The following is a 23,309-nucleotide window of genomic DNA, read 5'->3' on the forward strand; positions in this document are numbered from 1 at the left end:
CCATTCATATACTATGTCTGAAAACTGCTAATGAGGGAAGAACAGCCAATATTTAGAAAATTAATCTGTTATCTTAGCTCAGCATAAAGCCTGAATACAGGTGGAAACAGCCAGGCTGGCTTTGTCCAACTGTTAAATTAACAGCTCACTAACTAACATGTTATATCTTGTTTGTTTAATGCCGTCAAAAAATGAAGAGTAAAAAGTTGTGGTTTTAGGAGGTTTTGTGCTGGACTACAGCTTTTTCCAAACTTTATGCTAAGCTAAGCGTCTCCTGTCTGTAGGTTTATATTAAATGTACATCAGGAGTAATATAGGTCTTCTAACATTTGGCTCTAAAGCGAAAAATGTCAAATTATTCCTTTAATAACAGTGCAGATCCTCAACACACACAGGGTCCTATTGCAAGAAAATGACCATCATCATATATTTGTTGATACAGTATTCATTACTCATGTTGCATAACATTATGCCCTTGACATTATCTTCCTTGTATCTGCTACTCCCAAACAATGTATGGCATTGTAAGTACCATACAGAGTCCTGATGAAAGGAAGATTTTGCATACTGAGCTATTTCTAAATTTAGTGTATCCTACTGAAGAGAGCCACTGATCAGCAGGCACTTTTGCATATACTGCAAACTCTATATTTTCATTTCCACCTGTCAACAAAGAGGCGATGCAGGCTCTTTCTGTTATAGGATGACCTCCGGTTCTCAGCATGAAAACTTGAATCTCAGGATTATTGAATGTTAAGGGTCAGTGACTTTGGTCAGGAAAATGTTGGTGTAACATTTCATCTCTTAGTCGGCCTTTATAACTTTGGAGTCACTCCGCTATCTCACTGCACAGTTTCTGACGCACTGACTTATGACATTTCCTCTGTGTTGGCAAACAGAACAGAGGTTGAAATGTGCTGCTAATTATAACTGACAGCAATGTTGTACAAGACGCCAAAGGACACATTTAAAACATAACTTATGAATAAAAGACAAAACCCCAAAACTTAAGTGATACCTGTTTATTTTAGTACCAAGTCAAGTGACACAACATAATAACTAATGTAGGATAGATGACAGGTTTCTTTAAAAGGACAGACAACTGGGTATGTCTCCAGGAAAGCGCCCGCAGTCTGTGTTTTCTGTGTTACAAGTGGTACACTCGCAGTTTCTGGCCACAGGGTAGGTGACACCCACTGGACAACCTTTAATGTGTTTCACCTCATAGGACCAGTCTCCGTTACAGATTCTCTGTTCAGGCCTCTCATAGTGGCTGAGGTAGACCAGATCCTGCCATCGAAATCAAAACACAACAGTATGTGATTAAACACATGGACATAAATGCCACTAGGTGATAAAATGATAAACCATAACAAAAAGGTCTTTTCAGGACATTTTAAGTTTTAAATAAAAAATCTTTCCAGCAGCAGATAATTGTAAACTACTGTCTTCTGCCTGCATTCACGCAGATATAGACGCAAAGCATGGTTTTAAATAGAGACAAAATTGTTGTCTAAACACTAAAACAAATGAAAGTAATCTGCTATAATCTGCAATTGACAGGTTTTTTAATAAAAGAACTAAAACTTGACCACATCATAACCTAACAGACGCTGAGAAAGGTTTGTTTACGTCATACATTTTTGTAAATACAACAGTAAACCTGGAGGCTATTTCAAGAAGCGTTTACAGAGTTCAGTAAAACATGCATGCACATTTTTTTTTGTTTTTGCTTGCTCCAGTTTCACTCAGTAAAGTTGTTCAGATTATTTATTAATCTTGTTTCATTCTCTTCTCCCCAATTTTGTTCAGTAGAGAAAGATAGAAAATGCTATACAAAAAATCAATCAATCAATACTATACAGTAACTTTAAACACTAGTGCAGTGTGAGCGGAAAAAATGCACAGGTTGGCACACAGCTCATTAGTTATTATAGAGGCAGTAGGAATCCTCGGTTACCTCGTGGTAGCACTGTCCTTCACATATGGTGGTGTAGATGACCTCGGTGAGGCCACAACTCTCCACTTGGATGCTGATGTTGGTGGGATGACAGCCGAAGCTGCAGCCCTGCCCCGCCCGCGCCAGTGCCAGCACTGCTACCATGACAACTAGCTGCATCCTCTGCTGGGTGCAGCACAGACACCTGCCACAAGAGGGGATCAGGTCTCACATCAGATGCTTCAAAACCATGTCAGAACATGGGAATGTGGATTAAAGTGAGGCACTGTGTGATCATCACTTTGTGATGCTTGTGGGTTAACAGTGGTCTTCATAAGATATATAATAGACAAGATACATTTCGAACTGTGGAAACAGAAATAGTCTTTTGGAGTGCCTCTATTAACTGAAATTAATTTCTTCACCCTCTAAACTTTCTACCAGGGCTTAGAGGGTTGGTTCATCTAAATGAACTCTGGTTCTATTTGAGACATGTCTGAGATTTCGACCCAAATACTGAGGTGAATGAAATTTTGCATATGGTACTCAAAGCTTTGAACAAAAATTACGTTTTAAAAATTCAACAACATGTCTTTTTGGAACAATATCCAACTCTGAAAGTCATAAACTTGTCTATCAAATATGATACAAATGGCGTTATAGCATTAATATGCTGTATTCACTATGTATGACTATTATTAACACAAAATTCAAATATTCTTTAACAACATCAGCAGAACAAAGGTTGATTATGAATAATGAGAATATCAGTGATCATTTAAATTATTTTATAGACCTCTTCCAATTAAATTCCTCTATGCAGAGATTTATCCTCACATATACCATTAACTATAATAGAATTATGGTTTCCGGCATATACTATACCTTTAAATTAACTTGATGTGAGAGAATCTCCCCAGGTAGTGCTGAAACTGGCTCCTTTTCGTATAAACTTGACTGTTTTATCGTTTGTTTTAACAGAAAGTCAGTGTGTGTTAAAAGTCCAAATCAGTTGTATAACTCTATATAATCTTTACAACAGAATAATTAACACATTTGCAGCAGTTTACTTACGTACTATCGATCTCTGCTGTTGCTTTGAACCTTGCTTCTTCTGTCAATCTCTAAACATCTGTAACAGCTTTCAACCTGTGACTGTCCCCTTTGTTACTTAAATAGTGAGGCTCATAAATCCTTTTAATCTATTCAACCTTGGACTCGGTGTAATTTTTCATAGCTGTTTAGACTTAAACAAACCCTCATTTCTTTCCATCAACAGTTCAGGGGTGGCCCGTGGCTCAAGGCCTTTTTTTCTTCTCCACAATATTAAAACCATCTTCAGCCCCCACAGTGGAAACACTTACACCAGCGTCAATAATTAATTTGCCATGCTCCATCTTCATTGCTTTCTATCATTTCCATGTATTAATGGCACATTGTTGTTGTATTTGCAGTGATTGTATCATTTTATCAGTGATTATATACAAATATACATACATATACACACATACACAATATACTCTATAACTTTTGTCAGCTTATTGAAAAAAAAGTTTGATTACTTATATATTTGAAGTAATCTCTGAAATGCATTTTTTTCTGAGGTAAAGGTTATCCTTACTTGTTCATGATTGGGCAAAAGTGTGTGCTAGTAGACAAACTTGAGTGAGTTTTCATGAGTAAGGATTAACTAAGAAAACATAACATTTGAAATTCCGTATTTGATTTCTCAAACCACTTAAAGACACTGTTTTTATGTAATTATGTCTTCTTTTAAATCATTAACCATGCGTTGGTTTTTGTTTGTTGAGAAATAAGACCATCCCAGTGAATATTAGTACAGTCTATGAGTCTGATTTGGAGACATCAAGACACGAGTATCAAAAAAGAAAAGCACTGCCAGACCCCTATGGGATGCCAAAGCCAAAAAAGTTTCCCACAGTGGCTTTAAGTTTCATTCAGTGCAGTACAAAACAGATATATCAACGTCTACAACTGCAGGGAACCTCAATCTGTAAAAATAATTGATCTGTATGAATCATACATTTACTTAACTATAGACTGCCTCCAAAATATTTTTTATGAATATGGTGCAATTTAATTCTAAATTATGTAAAAGTAGCAATCTCACACTGAACAAATACTCTGTTATATATAAAGGTTCTGCATTAAAGTAAAAGAAAGTATCAAAAGCAAAAAGCCGTTACATAGAACATCCTCTTTCGGAGTATTATATTATTGCTTATCATGTTTTATTATTCATCACTAACGCATGCAGTGTTGTAGCTGGTCAATGTGTAGCTAAAGTTCTCTACTGATGGTTAGTTTAGTCCATAAAATGTTAAAGTTAAGTAAATATAACTAAGTATATTTCCTCAAGTGCTGAGTACACATTTTCTTTTTATGCCACTCTATACGTCTACTCCACATTAACATTAGTTATTTTAATATCTGTCTTTAAGATCTCAACCAGCTCCAACAGTAAATCTCTGCTTTTATATTAATGCATGATTATCAGTAATCTGATTACATATAACAGTATGTCTGCATTAATAACTTTTACTTTTAATAACTTGAAGTACATTTTATTGATTATACATATTTCTACTGTTACCACTGTGTGGTATTAGTACTTTTACTTAATGAAGGATCTGAATACTTCCTCCATCTCTGGTTTAAAGTAACATATAACTACTCAAGTAAAATCCCTCAAAATTGTACCTCACTACAGTACTTGAGTAAATGTTTTTTCCACCCCTTCCTGCCTCCCTTTTGTTTCAGGCAGATAGAGCAGCCAAGCCTGCGACTGTGTGTTTTTGAGAAATTCTGTAGTCTGCTGCATTCAGTAAAAAGTTAGCACTGCACCACGAGCTGGACAGTCTGCAGTGACAGTAGAATATAAGTACTTGGGCAGCAGCCACGGTTCATCCAACTGCTGCTCCGTCTGCCCTTGCAGCCACCAGGGACTCAGGTTCCCCAGGATCCTGTCGTACTGCCATACCTGCCTAACAAGGACTTCTATAGAGTTTTACCCTCGTCCTGTATGGCACTATTTCCTTTTGGAAACCTCAGCAGAAACACATCATTGTTAGCATGCATTTTGTCCTTAATGAACACTAGTCATAGCTTATTAATCTTGTATTCAGAGTAGAACACATGATTAGTAATTTTCTGAGTAGTGTGAATAACAGCTTGTAATTCCTCTTAAAGTGAGCGCATCTGCACTGAAACCTGATTTATTAAGTATGGAGCTGAAACCATTACACCCACACATGCACTGCATTGATATGTTGTCTGCATTAACACCTTCTTTTATTTACAAAAGGTAATTTAATACATTTAGGTTCATGTCAATATTTGGTCCTAAAAATAGCCTATTTGTGCTGCAGCAAGCTAAAAGAAAACAACACTACAGAAGCATTAAAATAGATGTCCGAGGGAACATCTTATATCTCTCTCAGCCATAAGCCTGCCCTGTGATGTCCACTGGGAATCAATTTGGAAATGATGGACGAGGTGATGGTGTCAGTGCCCGGGATGATTTTCTGGTTCATAACTCGAAGCACTACTATAAAAAGAAAGCTCATTTGGGTGTAAAAGCTCAAACAAGCTTTATATGAAGCCACACATAAAACAGCTCAGAGCCGTACATCTTGCTGACATCACAGATTTGAGTCATGGGTCATTGGTTTTGAGCTCTGGAAAGGAGTCCTCTCGCTTTTTTATCAACACACCATAAACACTGCCATAACAGGACTGACAGCATCCACAAACCCACTCAGTCACACATTGCTCCCCTCTCTGCAGAGCCTTGCCTCCTCTGCTGCTTCCATCTGCTACTGTACGGGTCCGTGATCACTGTCAGCAACAGAAACAGACTCCTTTATAATCATTGTGTCGCATGAAAAAAAAAGCACTCACCGAGGCCCTGAACACACCACATCACCCTACACTCACGTTTTCACCCTCTTTCCATCAGGTCTAAACAAAAACGCCTCCGCAGCGCTGCCAAGGACAAGACTTTTGTTTGGTGACTGTGCTGGATGTTTCTGTGTGCAGGCTGAGAGTGGACGTAGGTGGTAGGTGTGTTTATGTGTATCGACTACTGATGATTCTCTGTCTTCTGTTCTCTACTTTCTCTGTTCCCTTTCCATTTTAATATCCAGTCTCTTTTATTACTTTTATAAGCCCATCTGTGTTCTATTAAATATCTTGTGACCACATAATTAAGAATATACTTAACATACTTGCTGTGGTCTTTTAAACTGTGTGCTGTCGCCAGGATTAAGAAAAAAACAAAAAAAACATTCCAAGTAATTCTTCCAAATTGCCCCAACACAACCCGTCCCACCTCAGGCAACAAGGAACTTTCACATTTTGTGGAGTCTGGGGGCCCTTGTGGACAAAAGCGGTAGTGTTTCTACCACCTTGTTTCATTGATTTCAAGGAGAATCCCACTGAATCCACCCCAGTGGCAGGCATTAAGAATAACTATATAGAAATAGCCAATCGTAATAGTCATCAATATATAACCAGTTAAAAATGTCTTGTAGTACATTTAACTATTATATCTCTCTACATTAGGGTCTAAATGTTGCCTCTCACTGACAGGTGTGTCATTCTGGTGGATGCTTAATCCTTTTAATTAAAATTTTTGTTTATTTTTTAGTATTTAAGATATTTAATGACATGTGTAATATGTGACATAGTAAAACGTAGAAAACTCCTTCTGATAAAATGTTAAACACAAGTATATGTCACTTCACTCAGTGAATCAAAATATTTAATTAGGAATTTTAATGACATTTTTGTGTGCGTGTTGTGTATTGTGTATATGTATTTTGGTCTTTAAACTATAACAATTAGTTAAACATTATATTTTACCGACTTTAAGTGCATCAAGATGATATGTTGTGTTATCCTTTTACAAAATGATGTTGTTGGTATTAAAAATAGTTTGACGATAAAACACAGTTCATTTTTTTAAAGATAAAGAGCAACTTAGTACTCTAAGGCTCCTTATCGCAGCATCCCGGGCCTCTTTGCTGCATGTCTTGTCTTCTCTGACTCCCCATGCCATATTCTTTAAAGGTACTCCGACAATTCAGCATTTGTCTTCTATAACATTGTCAGACTCATGGTTGATGTTTAAAAAAGGATCCATATAAACCAGAACTAGACAAATAGTTTTTTTTATTCCATGCAAATCCAGTGGCCAGTGGCTGGCAAATGAAGTAAACACTTTAGTAACTGCAGTTCCTCAAATGGTCTCTTGGGGCTGGCTGTGAGTCAATCTCTATATGGCCCCATAGAAATAAACATGTTTACAGCCTCGTACAGAAAAAATGTTTTGTCTTCAAACCTAAATTCCCCGTTCATGACAACTGTGCGGGGGTTGAATTTTTATAGAACTCATTCCTATAAATTATATCAAGGCGTATTGTTATGCATAATTAAGTGCATGGATGCTTTGATTGACAGGTGGGTGCCGTCAGCAACCAGGCTTCATTCGGCCCACCTAAGCTCCAACCGCGCTTCACGTCTTTTTCTATTTTTGGATTAGCAGGGAGCCAGCGGAGTCAGGATTGCCAAGACACTGAGTTTCACAACAGCTCTTTAAAAACCTGTGGGTGACGGCTCTGACACCATTTTTAATTATACAGTCTATGGTCAAAACCTGGTGCCTACATTACCCACAGTGAAACTGTAACTGTAGCAGACCTCTAGGACTGCCTTCTTTCATTCACGTAATATTACAAAAATTAGACACATACTATCACAGACAGATGCAGAAAAACTAATCCATGCATTTGTTACTTCAAGGCTGGATTACTGCAACTCCTTATTATCAGGTTGCCCCAATAAGTCCATTAAAACGCTCCAATTAATTCAGAACGCTGCAGCACGAGTACTGACAGGAACTAGAAAAAGAGATCACATCTCTCCTGTACCAGCTTCTCTGCATTGGCTCCCTGTAAAATGTAGAATAGAATTTAAAATCCTCCTCCTCACCTATAAAGCTCTTCACGGTCAGGCCCTTTCACATCTTAAAGAGCTCATAGAACCCTATTACCCCACTAGAACATTACGTTCTCTGAATGCTGGGCTACTTGTGGTTCCTATAGTCTCTAAAAGTAGAACAGGAGCCAGAGCCTTCAGTTACCAAGCTCCTCTCCTGTGGAACCAGCTTCCAGTTGTGGTTCGGGAGGCAGACACCCTCACCACATTCAAGAGTAGGCTTAAGACATTCCTCTTTGATAAAGCTTATAGTTAGGGCTGGATCAGGTGAGTCCTGAACCATCCCTTAGTTATGCTGCTATAGGCCTAGACTACCGGGGGATTTCCCATGGTGCACTGAGCTCCTCCCTTCCTCTCTCTTTCTGCACTCATTCATGTCCCATTAATGCATGTTACTAACTTCACTTCTTCCCCGGAGTTTTTGTGCTTTCTCGTCTCGCAGGTTCTTATCGATCCTGGTGGAGCCTCCTGCCATGGTCCTGCTAGATTGCCATTACCAATACTGTTGTTGCTGTGCACCTGTCTGTCTGTCTGTCTGTCTGTCTGTCTCTCGCTCTCTCTCTCTCTCTCTCTCTCTCTCTCTCTCTCTCTCTCTCACCCCAACTGGTTGAGACAGACGACCACCCACCTAGAGCCGAAGGATCTGTCCTAGGTTTCTGCCTTTTAACAGGCAGTTTTTCCTTGCCCTTGTCGCCAAGTGCTTGCTCCTGGTGGTACTGTTGGGTCTCTGTAATTAATGTTTTAAAGAGTTCGGTCTAGACCTACTCTATTTGAAAAGTGTCCTGAGATAACTTCTGTTATGAATTGGCGCCATACAAATAAAATTGAATTTAATTGAATTGAATTAATGTAGGCTCAAGCGGCTGGCCTCAAGTAGAGATGAGGAGCGGGATACAGTGGTCTGGTAACCCACTTCTTTGTAACTCCATATCCCCAGACTGTTTGTCATTTTCATCCTTGTAGTCTAAAGACCCAACCAACATCGACTCAAGTCAGATCACTTGAGGCATGTTATCAGATTTCACGCAGCTCCCTCTGAAGCCACAAAAGGATTTATACGCGTATTTATAATTTTTCATATATGTAATAGTACTCCCCAACACCTGTAAACAAACTTTTATGTGGAAAATTCTCTCTCTCTCTCTCTCTCTCTCTCTCTCTCTCTCTCTCTCTCTCTCTCTCTCTCTCTCTCTCTTTAACACCAGACTACCCTTTTTGATGAAGGTTTCACACCCAACAGTGATGTCACGGTGTCCTGGAGTACATTTGTGCATCACTGCAGCAAGGTGAGAAGTTAAACCACTGAAGGTTAGCAAAGAAAAGATTTTGGTAAGGTGATAAGTTGCTTTTTAAATTTAATTATTATATATTTCCACACATTAACCATATCATGATATGTATCAATATAAATATTCATTATGATGGTTTTTGACCATATTGCCAGCCCTATGTGAAAGTGAATAGTTTAACTTAGAGATTGTTTCATGCAGTGTTGTGCAATTTGTTCCCAGGAATCTGTACCTAAACTAAATGAAACCTTCCTGTTGTCCACTGATGCAAAACTTGACTTTCCATCATACTGACAAGGTTAAAATGTTATCATTGCACCATTAACTCTTACACTTCAGTGTCAAAAGTCTCCAACTTTTCTGACTTCATCAGCCAGTTTTGAATGACATTCTTGTAAAAATGACACAAAGGAAAATAGTTTTCATGATCACTTTTGAATACAGGTTTTATAATTTTTAAAAGTCACGTAATGATAAACAAATGGGAGAACTGTAAATAAATATATGTTTCAAAAAGATGCAGGAGTACTTTGTCAACAGATGCAGTTGTGTTGCAGCTTTGGCATCTGTTCAAAGTGCATCTAAACTTGTGTGCAATAAAGCACCTTTGCCTCTTATTATTACTGACCTCACAACTCCCCCTGGTGCTGACTGAGGTAGATGCTCAATGAAGTGCAAGAGGTGAGTTTGCATGATGTGTGTGGTGGGTGGAAGGTTGCCTACATGTTGTGCAGACTAGAAAAGAGCTCCTCTAATGTCTTAGGTAAGTATCTGAAATATAAAGAGAGATAACTGTGAAGACAAGCTCTTTAAAGAATCAGTGAGTGATATTTGCACTGTCAGCAGTACAGATTATTTCACTAGCATAAGCCTCTGCATTGGATTTTACATTGGAATATTGCATCAGTTGTCTGATTGGAATAACTGTTGGCTGTTCTTGTCCTAATTAGAGTTTCTGAGTCAAATAGATAGTTGGAATCAAATGGACTGAACCTGAATGGGTTTATAGCTACTGATTGCTGTGTATCCCGGCACCAGGCCTCTGTGGTACCTGCAGAAAAACCAATTATCTGCACAATCAAATTAAACCTGGGAGGTTTCAAAGGTGTAATGAATAAACCTTTTACTGTCCCATAGCGCAAAATGATCCAAATAAATCTGTGGTGGCAATAAGGTGATCAATAATAGTGACTCCACAGTTAATTCCCTAGGTATTGAAATGTCTGGTTTTTAAAGTTTTAAAGGCTGTGTGCACTTTTGACTTAGTTTCCATTGCTCACACAAAGTAATGCATTCTTAATTGCTTTTTCAATAGTAATGCATTGTTTGACTAATTAATACCTGAGCACAGTGATTTGTTAAGATGGCTTGTTGTGTTACAGTCTTCTAATTGATGACTGCTTCCTCTCAAAAACTCAGGTTAGTTTGGGTCTCTCTCATGTAAAGGAACTTAGAGAGTAAAGTGTTTTGCTGTTTTTAACACAAGCTATTTCAGGGTGAGAGGATGACCTCTAATTTATACAGAATATGAAGTGTTGGTTATATGATTTAAACAGGAAACGGTGTGAACTGGTTATGTATATACTTACACCATGCTAATAAGATTTCAGTCATTTTGGGTGACACAGAAACATTGTGGTTTCTGCTGTTGGGATTTTTTTTTACCATAAACCTGATGATGGCGGGGCCCCGGAGCAGCTTGCCGCTGAAGCGTCTCGACATTTAAATGATTGTTGTTATGCTCAAGTATGGATTTATTAATGTTTTTTGACACTACTACTTGATGAAGACAAAATGTTAAAAAAGAAAATAGTTAAATAACGATTCCTGAGAATTAGTACATGTAGTACATGAATGATTTCTAAAAGGTAAAACAGGACAAAAACAACCAGTGCTCTGGTGGGTGGGGAGGTTGGCTTCAACTGCAACCTGCAAAGTGCACCCACGTTTCAAGTATTAACGTTACTTTAGGAATTAATGGAGAGTAATGCATTACTTTTTTGGGGTAAGGGCACCGGTTGCCACCCAGCAGTGTGGATGAAGGGCAGAGGAGGCTCGGGTGTGAGACTGCAGCACGGTGCGCAGTGACCGGCTGCCTCCACTGGGGGAGGACCGAGCACCGCCTGCATGCGCTGCAGTACATGAACGACTTTCTCACCGAGACTCTCCATCATTACACACACACACACACACACACACACACACACACACACACACACACACACACACACACACAATGGGAAGGATACCGGAGTATAGGTAGGGCTACAGCGGCAGACAGACAGATGTGTGATGCTCAGACTCTACCGTGGGGCCATTTCCCCTCTCCTCTCCTGCGTGAAGGTAAACTTTTACCCACCCTCGCGTCTTTTCGCCGTGATCGTGTGCAGCTGTCATTGATGCCAACTCGCTGCTTGCACACCTGCTTCTTTTTTTTTCTTTTTTCTTCAATGATTATTGCTGCCAGTGTATGAGGGGCGATGCAGCAGAAACGGGGGCTGAAGTGGCAATAGATCCTGTTGAATTGAGACAAGACGTCGAGACGCAGCCAAAAAGTGTCCTCCTCAGAGTGCGTCAGAGCACGGATGTATTTAGTGGATGATATGGTCGCTGGTTGGATACGACGAGGGATCTGTGATTTTACCCCCCAAAATCAAGAGGGAATTTGGGCAAAAGAGAAGAACTGCATCCTCACGTAGCCTCCCTCCTCCTCTTCCTTCTCCTCCTCCTCCTCCTCCTCCAGCAGATTTGTTTGTAAGGGGGCTTAGGCGATTTCGTTTGCCCCCTTTTCACATGTAAGTATGGATGTCAGAATGAAGGGTTAGGGATATTTTAATGGGGGAGATTTCGTGCGTAATGTCTGTCTCTAAACATAAATGTCTTCCATGCATTCATTTACGAAAGCCAACCATCATGTTCACCCAGCAATAATAATAACAGTAATTATCATAATAACGGCATGCCAATCAAGTTTTACCATCCCTAAATTGCAAAAGATGCGTATTATTCTGGACTATGCAGTCGCCAAAACAACGGACATCAATATGAATAGATCATTTTTTCGCCTAAACCAACTGCTGTTTTCTCTTCTCTTGTCTTTTTCTCGCAGCTCCAGAGAGCGTCAGAGGAATAAAGTCATTCAGATTCAGCGGAGCCCGATAATATAACAGAAAAGATCCAGTTTTTTTATCTCATCACATAAAATGGCAACCAGGAGTGACCACGGAGGATCAAAAGACGTATTTGGGCGCAAGCCGCGGCCGTGGAGAGATTAACCACCTGATGGGCACCGGAGAAACCGAGGAGAGACTGTTTTGGTGTCGCTTGTTGACTTGGTGATTTATAATGCTGAACAAATAAAGGGCGCTGCAAGTTTTGACACAGAGCGTCTGCGTAACAGGCTGTGCCACCGGCCCTTACGTATTTTGGTTATGGTAATGATGTCATAAAATATTGGAGGCCTGTGCCTAAACGGGAAGACAGGCTGATCAATATCTCCTATCATGTAAGTAGCCACATGGACTGCACTCAACATGGACCTAATTGAGGTGTGTTTGTTATTCTGACATTCTCACATTCACAACTGATTGGTCGAACCGGTTGATGCCTCATTTTCTCTCTCTGCGCGCTTTAAGCTGCAACTTTTATCCTCTGGCCTGCATCCACATCGCCCTGAGGCGGTTACTGTAGCGCCCACGGACCGAACCGCTCATTGACTTAAAATGGAGTTTGCCATGGTGGGTGCGGACGGCGGGTGCAATAGTCACCTGCCTTACGGATATGCCCAAGCTCGCGCACGGGAGAGGGAGCGCGAGAGGGAGCGCCAGGCTGCCCAGTCGAGAGCGGCGGCTGCAGCGGCCGCTACCGACGGTGGGTCCGGTACGGAGGGAGGAGGCGGCGGCGGCGGCGGCGGCGGCAGCGGCAGCGGCGGCGGCAGCGGAGGCGTGGGGGGGTCCACCTCCACCTCCACCTCCTCCTCGAGCGCTCATCTCCTTAACAACTGCCAGCATCAGTCTCGCGCCGCCTCCTCCACGAACGCCAACATCAGCAGCGGCGGTACCGCCTCGCGCCCCTCCTCCTCCTCCTCCTCCACCTCCTCCTCGCAGCCGCCACAGCACCAGCAGGAGCCCGAGCAGCAGCAGCAGAAGCAGCAGAGAGTTCTCAGAGAGCGGAAAAAGCAGCGCGGCGTCGGACGGTGGAGACGCAGCCGGACGACTCTCGGCGACGACCTGCGCCACTCGGAGCTGGCGCTGCTCGGATCCGAGGAGGACATCATGATAGAGGAGGAAGAGGCCGAGGGAGCCGAGGAAGGGGAGGAGGAGGAGGGGGGCCGGGGAAGCAAGAGGTCGAGTTTTCTGTGTAACATGGATGATGAGGAGACCGTCTCGCTCACTGACAGGCGCCCTCAGTCCGGATACGAAAATGTTTACAGCGAGTGCGGCTGCTGCGAGAGAGTGGTCATCAACGTGTCGGGACTCAAGTTTGAAACTCAGCTCAAGACTCTCACTCAGTTCCCGGACACTCTCCTGGGAGACCCCGACAAGCGAATCAGGTACTTCGACCCGCTGAGGAACGAATACTTCTTCGACCGGAACCGACCGAGCTTTGACGCCATTCTTTACTATTACCAGTCAGGGGGGCGGTTGAAAAGACCAGTCAACGTCCCGTTTGACATCTTCTCCGAGGAGGTGAAGTTTTATGAACTCGGGGAAGAGGCGATACTTAAGTTTCGGGAGGATGAGGGTTTTGTCAAAGAGGAGGAAAAACCTCTACCGGAGGACGAGTTCAAGCGCCAAATCTGGCTGCTTTTCGAGTATCCGGAGAGCTCGAGCCCTGCCAGGGGGATAGCAGTCGTGTCCGTCCTGGTTATAGTGATTTCTATTGTCATTTTCTGCCTGGAGACGCTGCCGGAGTTCAGGGATGAAAAAGAGTATCTACAGCCACGACACAACTCCACTCAGCCCGACCACGGATTTACTCCTTTCAACGACCCGTTTTTCATCGTGGAGACTGTTTGCATCATCTGGTTCTCCTTTGAGATTATAGTCCGCTTCTTTGCGAGTCCGAGCAAACCGGCTTTCTTTAAAAACATTATGAACTCAATAGACATTGTATCCATTTTGCCTTATTTCATAACTCTCGGCACGGACCTGGCGCAGCACCAAGGCAACGGGCAGCAAGCGATGAGCTTTGCCATCCTGAGAATAATCCGCCTGGTCAGGGTGTTTCGCATCTTCAAACTGTCCAGGCACTCCAAGGGGCTGCAGATCCTGGGTCATACCCTGCGCGCCAGCATGAGGGAGCTGGCCCTCCTCATTTTCTTTCTGGTCATAGGGGTCATCCTGTTCTCCAGCGCGGTGTACTTCGCCGAGGCGGACGAGCCCACCTCTCAGTTCACTAGCATCCCCGACGCTTTCTGGTGGGCCGTGGTGACCATGACGACGGTGGGCTACGGTGACATGAAGCCCATCACTGTCGGTGGGAAGATAGTGGGCTCCCTGTGCGCGATCGCGGGCGTGTTAACCATCGCGCTCCCGGTGCCGGTCATAGTGTCCAACTTCAACTACTTTTACCACAGGGAGACCGATAACGAAGACCAGACGCCGGTGGTGGAGAGCATGCCCCCGGGCTGCCCGTATTTCCCGGACTTTTTAAGGAAATTCAAAGGCTCGCCCTCTGGTTCCTCGCTGGGTGACAAAGCGGAGTATATGGAGATGGAGGAAGGGGTAACGGAGTCGCTTTGCGGGCTGGACAAGAGCCCCAGTAAAGGAAACGGCACAGACATAGGCAGGAAAAACAGTACTAACTCAAAATCCATTCAGACTGACGTGTGATTACAAGTAGAGTTTCATTTTTTTCGTTTTTCTCTAAGGAAGAATACGCCCTATAAAGATACTGTATGCCCAAGAGGAGCAGGTGGTCCCCCTAACACAAGTTTTACGCACGCCTCAGAGCCCCCCTCCACATACACACACACACACACACACACACACACACACACACACACACACACACACACACACACACACACAAAGACACACAGGTCACCATTGGCAGGTTCATTCTCTCCATCTCAGAACAATATAGCTTCTCCCAAATCCTCTCCACACCGATGGACCTTTAGGAACAATAATGACCAGTATTTGTTTAATGGGTTGATTAATCAATTAATCTAACCTGTGCAGGCTTCCAAATCTGACATAAAATCGGAATTCGAGACAAGACAGGCTATGCATTCGCACTTTATGAGTTTCATCCGTCAATAACAGAAAGGGTAGGGATGGTCGTTTTGCTGTTATGCAATAAAGTTCAAATTTGTTTGCACTAATGTAGAATTTGCGCTCAGTTTGGCCGGTTTTTCTTTCAGAGACAGAAACTGTAGGCCATGCAAATGGCAATAATTTAGTCATCCTCTGACCACTTAGCTGAAGAATGTTTGAGCAACTTCCTAAAAGAGAGCAAACTAAGGATAATAATAACTTCTTTCATACGCTGCCAATAAAAATTGGACTCCATTAAAGGAAACACCGAAGACAGATACACAACTTTTGTTACTGTTCCAACACTTAATATTAACAACAACAAAAAAAGCTCATTGATAAGACATAGCATTTAGCAGTCATCAAATGAACCAGGGCTAGAGTTATTTCTATGACATCTACACAAATTTCCACAACAGGCAAAAAAAAAAAAAGAAAGAAAGAAAAAAAAAGCCTTGTTGTTGAGCCACCATGAGCGCTAAGCACAGGAATCAGTTAAAAAATGGCTGGAGAGATGGCTTGCCCCGCCAGGTTTTATATGGACAGGCTTGGGGCGTTGGCGACAGTAGTTTCCCCAGTTTCATTTAAACCACCTCAAAATGACAATATCCCTTTACACGGACGCAGATGGAAAGCTATAGCAAAAATGACTTTGTTGCGGAAACTCCTTGAAGGGGAGTTTGCGAGCAACTTCCTCTCCTGTCCGCTGGACTTCGTGCACAAATTGTTTTTTGTTTTTTTTCTCAAGAGGACTATGATTATCTCCAAGCTCAGAGGATCTCCGGGATGTGGATGTCTTCCAAGGTATGTAACCTACAGTTCACGTGTGACAGTGATTATCATCCAGTGATGGGAGGGAGCCAATAATAATGCTCCTGAAAATATAGAGAAATATCCGAAAGATGATAAACACCGCAAATGCAACACTTAACACGTACCAGATATACAGCATATTTAATAACATGTCACCCTGACATTTGTTTTCAACACTTGGTTGCCCCCTAGTCCAAAGAATGACGCATGACTACGCGTGCGTAATAGTGCGTAAAATACTGGAGATGGAAGCTGGGAGAATTTGGCGCACATTCCAGCCATTGTGCGGTCAGTTAATGTTTCTTCTGTACTACGTTTATGCTACACTCAGGTCTAATATCGAAAACATACAACCACCCTCTCATTCTAACTAGCTGTAAAATAAGGTGACATCAGGTCAGCCTGCTGAGAATTTATACCAAAGGTTTCCACATGTGGCTTATTATTGTCTGAAAAGTTTACGGTTGCAGTACTTAAGCTTGAGAACAGTATTTTTTTATACATATATATCTATAAGTTATGTTAAAGTGCTACAGAATTTACTGCCTGCTTTGTTGTCTTGACAGTGTTCACGTAAAGAGATAATTCCTTTTAAGTTTTTTGATTTTAGTCTTTCTTGGGTTGTCTCTGCTGTCCAGTCGTCTTATTGATCTCACCTTCCCAAGCAGCCAGAATATATTGTTTCACTATTATACACCTAAACCATGGCCTTCATAATTACAAATGTGAAAATTAATTAGTTTGGCTACTCTATACATGTTGTTCTCCAGATATCCAAGCAAAACAACCCGCCCCCATTTGAAAATGTGTTGTGCCTACTTCAGTTGGATGTTTAAGCTTCAGTTTGCAGAATGATGTGTTTGCAAAGTTTGACACTCCACATGTATCTGCTGAGGGGACTGAAGTCTCTCTGTGCTCACCTTAAATCTCAGTTTAAGACGTGTATGTACCAGCAGGATTTTGTGACATCACAACTAATTTGAAAGCCAATGGGGGTCCAATGTGTAACTTACACAAGTGTGATGTGGGAACTCGAAGCCTCCAGTGCACAAACACTGAGAGTAGACCAAAGGAAAGTAGGAGACATCTTCTGCCAAGCAGTTAAACCCTTTAAAAACATATACATATTCATAGATTCTGGATCTCCCAACAAGGGTTAAGTAAATGTAATTTAATTTAAAGAAATTTTAAATAGGTAAAAAAACAGACACAAACACACAAATTACTATTAATAGGAGTCTTAAAACATTTATGGAGGGGGTTTAAGATGGGATCACAAAATATACATTATATATTATTATAATAAATAAACTAATACAACAAAAAATATATAATTTTGAAGTATGTCAGCATTCGTTTATGATCCACACAAACTCTTAACTGGGTTCTTGAGAATTCCTGACCTTACAAACTGTGTCATATATTTGGAAAAAGTTAAGAAAAACATTGTAATTGTTTATTATTATTTGTATTTTTTTATTATAATTGGAAAAGCCAAAATGTAACTTAACAGTACTTCCAGTGTTTAGAGTATTGATAATCAAAATATACCATATACTGTACTTACAAATATGCCAACTTCTGTCACAATCAGAGGACACTTGCATTCATACAGTAGATCCATGCACGTTGTCACTCACTCCATCAGCACTTCTCAGCACATAATCACTGTATCAGCGTATAATAATTTATTACACTGTGTTTTCATATCCTCAGAGGAACTATTCATACAAGATATTTTCAACACCTGCACCCACAACCACACGCACACACACACACACACACACACACACACACACACACACACACACACACACACAGAGCACCATCCTGGCACAGAGCCAACTCCTCTTGATACCTCACACTTCGCACTTACATAATGTGGCTTATGGCAAGAGGCGCAATCCAAAACATTTTTCAAGCAAAATGTGTGGGTCAGGCATATTCTTAGGCCTGTAGCTGCTGAGCGGACTGCGAAAACAGCCTGTATCATCCTGAGCCACAGAACGGAGCTGAATGGTTTTGACTGCTCATAGCGTCCCACTGTCACGTGCACGGTGACTCTTTGTAGTGCAGATTTAGACCATATGGTTGGGCCATGTGACAAAGTGAAAGTTATTTATGGTTATTTCTCAAAAAGTATTCCATGCCTGTCAAAGGACATAGAGGAGAGGTGGAAAGAGAGTGTGCGGTACATAAAGTCAGACTAGGTTATGTAATAATAGGAAGAACAGAGTGTAAGTGAGTCGAGTTGATCAACAGAAAGTTAATCGCAAGTTTTGCAAATCAGTTATTCAGTCATTTGTCTGGTAAAGACAGCAAACATTTGCTGGTTCCAGCCAAGGTTATTAAATAAAAATGTACAGGGAATGTTTTTAGTTTCAGTCAATTTAGTAAAATTTGTCAGCACAGGAAGCATGAGGAGGCATTGGTGCATTATGTTTATTGAGACTGGGATGCTTACATGACTCAGTCAGTGTGTTTGTATTGTAATACCTGAACTTCTTAAATCTTTCCTGGAACTGAACTAAAACTAAACATTTTCAAGCAATAAAAACTAAACTGAAACAAGCAAACCCACTCTGAACCTGAAACTTAACTGTATATAAAACGAAAATTTAAAACAAAATAAAAGTGAATGAAAAACACAAAACTATAAAAACTGGCTGCAGCATCTCCGGTGTGGCGATTTGCAGCTTGACTCTATTTTATTCAGTGTAACATGATTAAGATGACTTTGACAGAAGAGTTTGAAAATATGACTTTAGGCTATGAGAGCTGATGTGCTTCTGTCAATATCCATGTCTCATATGGACTAAATGATTAATTAGATCTGAACTGACAGATTTACAGATAATGGAAGTAATAATAAGTCACAGCTCTAAGAGGTATTGACACAGCCGCAGTATTGTACCTCTTGTGGATGGACTGCTCATTGATAAATGGAGCGAAGCCTGCAAGCTAGTTCAGGCAGTCAACTCGAGCTGCGCTGCTATACACACATGACATGCCTCACTCCATAATCACTAACCAGGCGCACCCTTCCCATCTGGCGGTCTATTTAAACTGCACAATTTCCCATCTCTCCCTCTGCTCTGTCAATGCTGCTGTTGCCCTGCATCTGTATTGCTGCCCGATGCACTGTAAGCTATTGCTGCCTGCTGCACTGTAAGCCCCCCAAGCCTTTTGTATTTTGAAATCCACAGGTGGGAATCCTTTAGGGTAGCTCATGATACCTGATGTTATCTGTAAATTAAGAGGAAAAAAATCCATCAAATGCCAAAATATAGACAAATCAATCAATTAATCCATACTCTTTCACTGACATTGTGTTCAGTTTTGTCATGCAACCTTTCACACAGCTATAATGGTCTTAAGCTGACAAAAGGCTCAACTACTAAAAAGCAGAACAGTTCCAGATTATAATGTCTAACATCTCAGAGTTAATCAGTTCTTTTCAAACTGGGCTGAGTAAATGTAACAGAGCAGTATTCAGGTTTTTCATTGTTGTAATCACTCCGGCATCTACGTTTACAAATGTTTCATTGAATTTGGCTCCTCACAGCCCACATTTTATGTGACAGACGACTCGTCTGGATGGAACAACCTGCTCTGCATAACAGAAGCCAAATTGTGCTGACAACCATAGGTCAAAGTCACAGCTGACCCTGCTGACAAATGGCTCATTTAGCTGCTCAGAAAATGACTCCTACCTGCAGCCAAGACATCCATCTATCTTCTACATCCGCTAATACCTGTTCAGGGTCACAGGGGGCTGGAGCCCATCCCAGCATACACTGAATGAGAGGCAGGGAACACTGGCCAAGTTGCCAGAAATTCAATGAGAGAGAATAAAGACAGATACACACATTTTCACACCGTATGCCGAAATTCCACGAGGCACAACTTTATGACGTTGCATCTGTGATGTGGTTTGGCTCCGCACATCTTCAAATCCCACCAAGAGCGTTTCAGAAGCTTCTTGCCTGCCTAACTTTAATGACTATTTTTTTTCCTTAAAAAAAAGATACAAAGTGGTGTGTTTCTTCCTCTTCTGAGATGCACTTCTTGTCATCCATAGTGTTAAATCTTCTTTGGCTGATTGACTTCGGGCTTGGTGCCACAATACTGATGTTGCATGAAATTCAATCCAGAGTCTGCACGGGGTATTTTATTTTGAAAATTGTCCTTGTGCTCTATGCTGTTTCTGTGTCTGAGTTACTGCCAATGAGATCTGGTCTGTGCTGCTTGACGTGGGTGGGTCGTGGGGTCTGACAATCATGCGATCATGATCCCTATACATGATACTAATGCAGTCTAATGCAACAGCCCTGCAGTAAACCTGACCTTTATGAAGGTTATAATGTTCAGATTACAGGTTTTTTTGAAGGCTGGAGTTTGTGGTCCTGCTGAAATGAGTTGTGCAAATATTTAGTTGACCCCATTTATATTAATAAAGGTTTATCACAGTAAATATTAGACACACCTATCAGTATAACACAATATAAGTCAACACCATCACAGAATTATAACCTCTCAAATGGCCATAAACTTGAATTAACGCCTCTCTAAAACAGCTTCCACAAAATGTGCAACAATCAAAACGCTCTATCCTTACTCCTCTATCAAGGATTTTCTTGCATGGCTGTTGTTTTAGATGTTGTTGCATTAGTTGTAGTGACGTGTACTTAATAAACTGGCAACTAGCCATGAGATAAATATACGGAGTGACGTTGAACTGCCATGTTTCAACAGCAGCCCGAATAGAAAAAACAATGGCTTTGGATGGGGCCTTTTATGAGTTTCACGGCCACTGTAGTTTCTTCCACACACTAGGAACATGTGAGGGAAGGGTGTTGCAAACAGCAACTACAATGCTAGATTGATAGATAACGCTAAATCCTACACACCAGACCTTTAACAGAATTATCAAGGTGCAAGAGAGAGGAAGATGTCAATCAAACACTGTTTACATGCCAAGGACAGGTCTAATCAGCCAAAAAAATGAAATCACTAAAGGTGCGTTGGCGATTCAGAAATTCTACTCACACATTATTGCCTACCAAAACTTAAAAGGTTAAATGTTTAAATCTGAGCAGGAAAGTTCCTCTTGCTCTCACAGTTTTTCCACTGATCCAGCCGGCCATTTTCTCATTGATATAATGATTTTGTGGAAAAATCATTAATCAAGTGAAATTACATAGAATGGAACAACATAATAATGCCATAATAATTGTTTGAGAAAAGACTCTTACATGTATTGTTTTATGTAATTATTGCAAATAATCTACTCATAGATGAGCCATCATGCCTCACTGATAAAATATTTTCCTTGGAAGTAACCAAAGCAACATGAAAAGAAAACAAAAAACAGAGTGGAATTTCATGAGGCTGGAATGTCTCTACATTCATCTGTCTTGCCAATACATTAATCAGGCCAGATAAAGGGCTGTCAGCTAGCTGCGTTGCCAACACACACAACAGACAATCCCAGCTGTTGTCATCATGTGAGTATTTACGATAATTGTCGCCACTTTAAAGAAAATGAGCCGGCATGAGCTACCTTCTTGTAAAATCATTAACAAATGGTTCAAAGAGGAGGGGATTGAATCATCAATTTAAATTTAAGAAGGCCTTACTACTTGGGACATTCCTGGTGACTAATTTTGCCATCGATTAAATAGAAATATACATTTAGACTAGTCGACTAGTCAGAAAACTGTCAAAATTGATCACAATTTAAATATTCTGTAAACCCACAGCCAGGCTCGTTTTACCATCCTCTTTCCCCTGAATAGTTCCATCTCAAGGCATTAGGGGCAGCTGGGACGACATCTCCGCGGGTGGCTGGTGGCTGGTAAAGACTAGGGATAAGGATTGAGACCCGGTTCTATAAGGACCAAGTTTCCGAATTTCTAAAAACTAGAAAATTGGGACTGCTATCTGCTATCGAGACTAGCGGGTCTTATAACGTAATGTCTCAAGTAGGACTGAAACAATACCTTGAGTATCTCGATTACTAAAAATCATATATCCATATAAGTATATACAGTGCACTGTGTTTTGCACAGATAATGAACAAACACGATCAGATCCTTTAGTTAAGTAAAAGTACTAATACCACAATATGAAAAATACTCCACTACAAGTACAGTGAGGGTATAGGAGAAGAGGAAACTCTGAAACTAATGTAAAAGACCTGTCTTTTTCTATTGTATATTTACTATTGCTCTGTTTCTACTATTACTTTAATAAAGCAAAAGTGTTTCTTGATCAGTTGATGGAAAGATCGATAGAATACTCCATTACTTAATTAATCGATAGCTTCAGTCCTGGTCTTGAGAGACGAGAGTTGTGTCATTTAAATCAAATCACTGATGCACAAACATAAATCAATATAATAGAATTTTTTAATTAAATTGAATTGCCTGCCAACTGCAATTAATCAATAAAAGCACTACTAGTTCTGTTAAGAATGTATTGTTGTCTTCAACCCAATGAATAGAAAAGTATCGATAGTGTTATCAATAAAGAATTGGATTGTTAGGCAGTCTCAAAAATGGTGTCAATGGTGTAACGATCCCTATCCCTAGTAAAGACGCAATAAACCAGCATTGTGCATTAAATAAAACATATTTCTGGTCAACTTTTATACGACTAGTTGACTAATCACGCACATCCCTACCTACTACCACAGTAGTAACCCAAAGTGATATTTCCCAGACCAATGAACACATTAACTAACTACATCAGTGTGTGGAGTTACAGGATTACATTAGAAAAAACCTTGTTCAAGACAAACCCATCTGCTTTCTACTGTAGTATTCAGAGGTCAGGCTAACCTTGGCTGCTACCTTGCTCTTTATTGGATTTGGTTGTGTTGAGCAACGTTACCTTGGATAGCATTATGTCAAACCAAACACCTTGGTTAGTTCTCCTCCTGAAAGCCTTTTCTCTTCTAACGTTAAAGGTGGAACAAACTGATGAAAA

At 40.9% G+C, this 23,309-nt stretch overlaps 2 protein-coding genes across 5 annotated transcripts in view; one reads left to right on the forward strand and one right to left on the reverse strand.

Annotated features, from left to right (window-relative positions):
* Positions 1-1,007: 1,007 nt before the first annotated feature.
* On the reverse strand, positions 1,008-12,365 carry LOC127351422 (gonadotropin subunit beta-1). 4 transcript variants are annotated; one of them, XM_051378951.1, is made up of 3 exons: positions 11,606-12,365; positions 1,961-2,144; positions 1,008-1,290 (listed from the first exon to the last, which is right to left on the reverse strand). In XM_051378951.1, the coding sequence occupies exons 1-3, from the start codon at positions 11,641-11,643 to the stop codon at positions 1,087-1,089; spliced, it is 426 nt and encodes a 141-aa protein (XP_051234911.1). In that variant the 5' UTR covers positions 11,644-12,365; the 3' UTR covers positions 1,008-1,086. The 4 variants fall into 4 exon arrangements, with proteins under 4 accessions (XP_051234911.1, XP_051234913.1, XP_051234912.1 ...); XM_051378953.1 differs by lacking the exon at positions 11,606-12,365 and adding an exon at positions 3,018-3,190; XM_051378952.1 differs by lacking the exon at positions 11,606-12,365 and adding an exon at positions 3,014-3,188.
* Positions 12,366-12,967: 602 nt separating this feature from the next.
* The window catches only part of kcna4 (potassium voltage-gated channel, shaker-related subfamily, member 4), a 49,225-nt gene continuing 38,883 nt past the window's right edge, over positions 12,968-23,309 (forward strand). The window contains exon 1 of the mRNA XM_051378914.1: positions 12,968-16,310. Within this exon, the coding sequence (XP_051234874.1) occupies positions 12,969-15,080 (2,112 nt within the window). The 5' untranslated portion in view covers position 12,968 and the 3' untranslated portion in view covers positions 15,081-16,310. The remainder of the gene's footprint in view (positions 16,311-23,309) is intronic.

The sequence above is a fragment of the Dicentrarchus labrax genome, unplaced genomic scaffold, assembly GCF_905237075.1.
Source record: "Dicentrarchus labrax unplaced genomic scaffold, dlabrax2021, whole genome shotgun sequence".
Taxonomy (NCBI): Eukaryota; Metazoa; Chordata; class Actinopteri; family Moronidae; genus Dicentrarchus; species Dicentrarchus labrax.

What these genes read in the sequence shown, in the direction of transcription:
- LOC127351422 (XM_051378951.1), bottom strand. Translation starts at nt 11,643, where the DNA reads ATGACAGCTGCACACGATCACGGCGAAAAGACGCGAGG. An exon ending in CACGGCGAAAAGACGCGAGG is followed by an intron (nt 2,145 to 11,605) that starts GTGGGTAAAAGT and finishes CTCTTGTGGCAG; the next exon opens with GTGTCTGTGCTGCACCCAGC. An exon ending in AAGGACAGTGCTACCACGAG is followed by an intron (nt 1,291 to 1,960) that starts GTAACCGAGGAT and finishes TTTCGATGGCAG; the next exon opens with GATCTGGTCTACCTCAGCCA.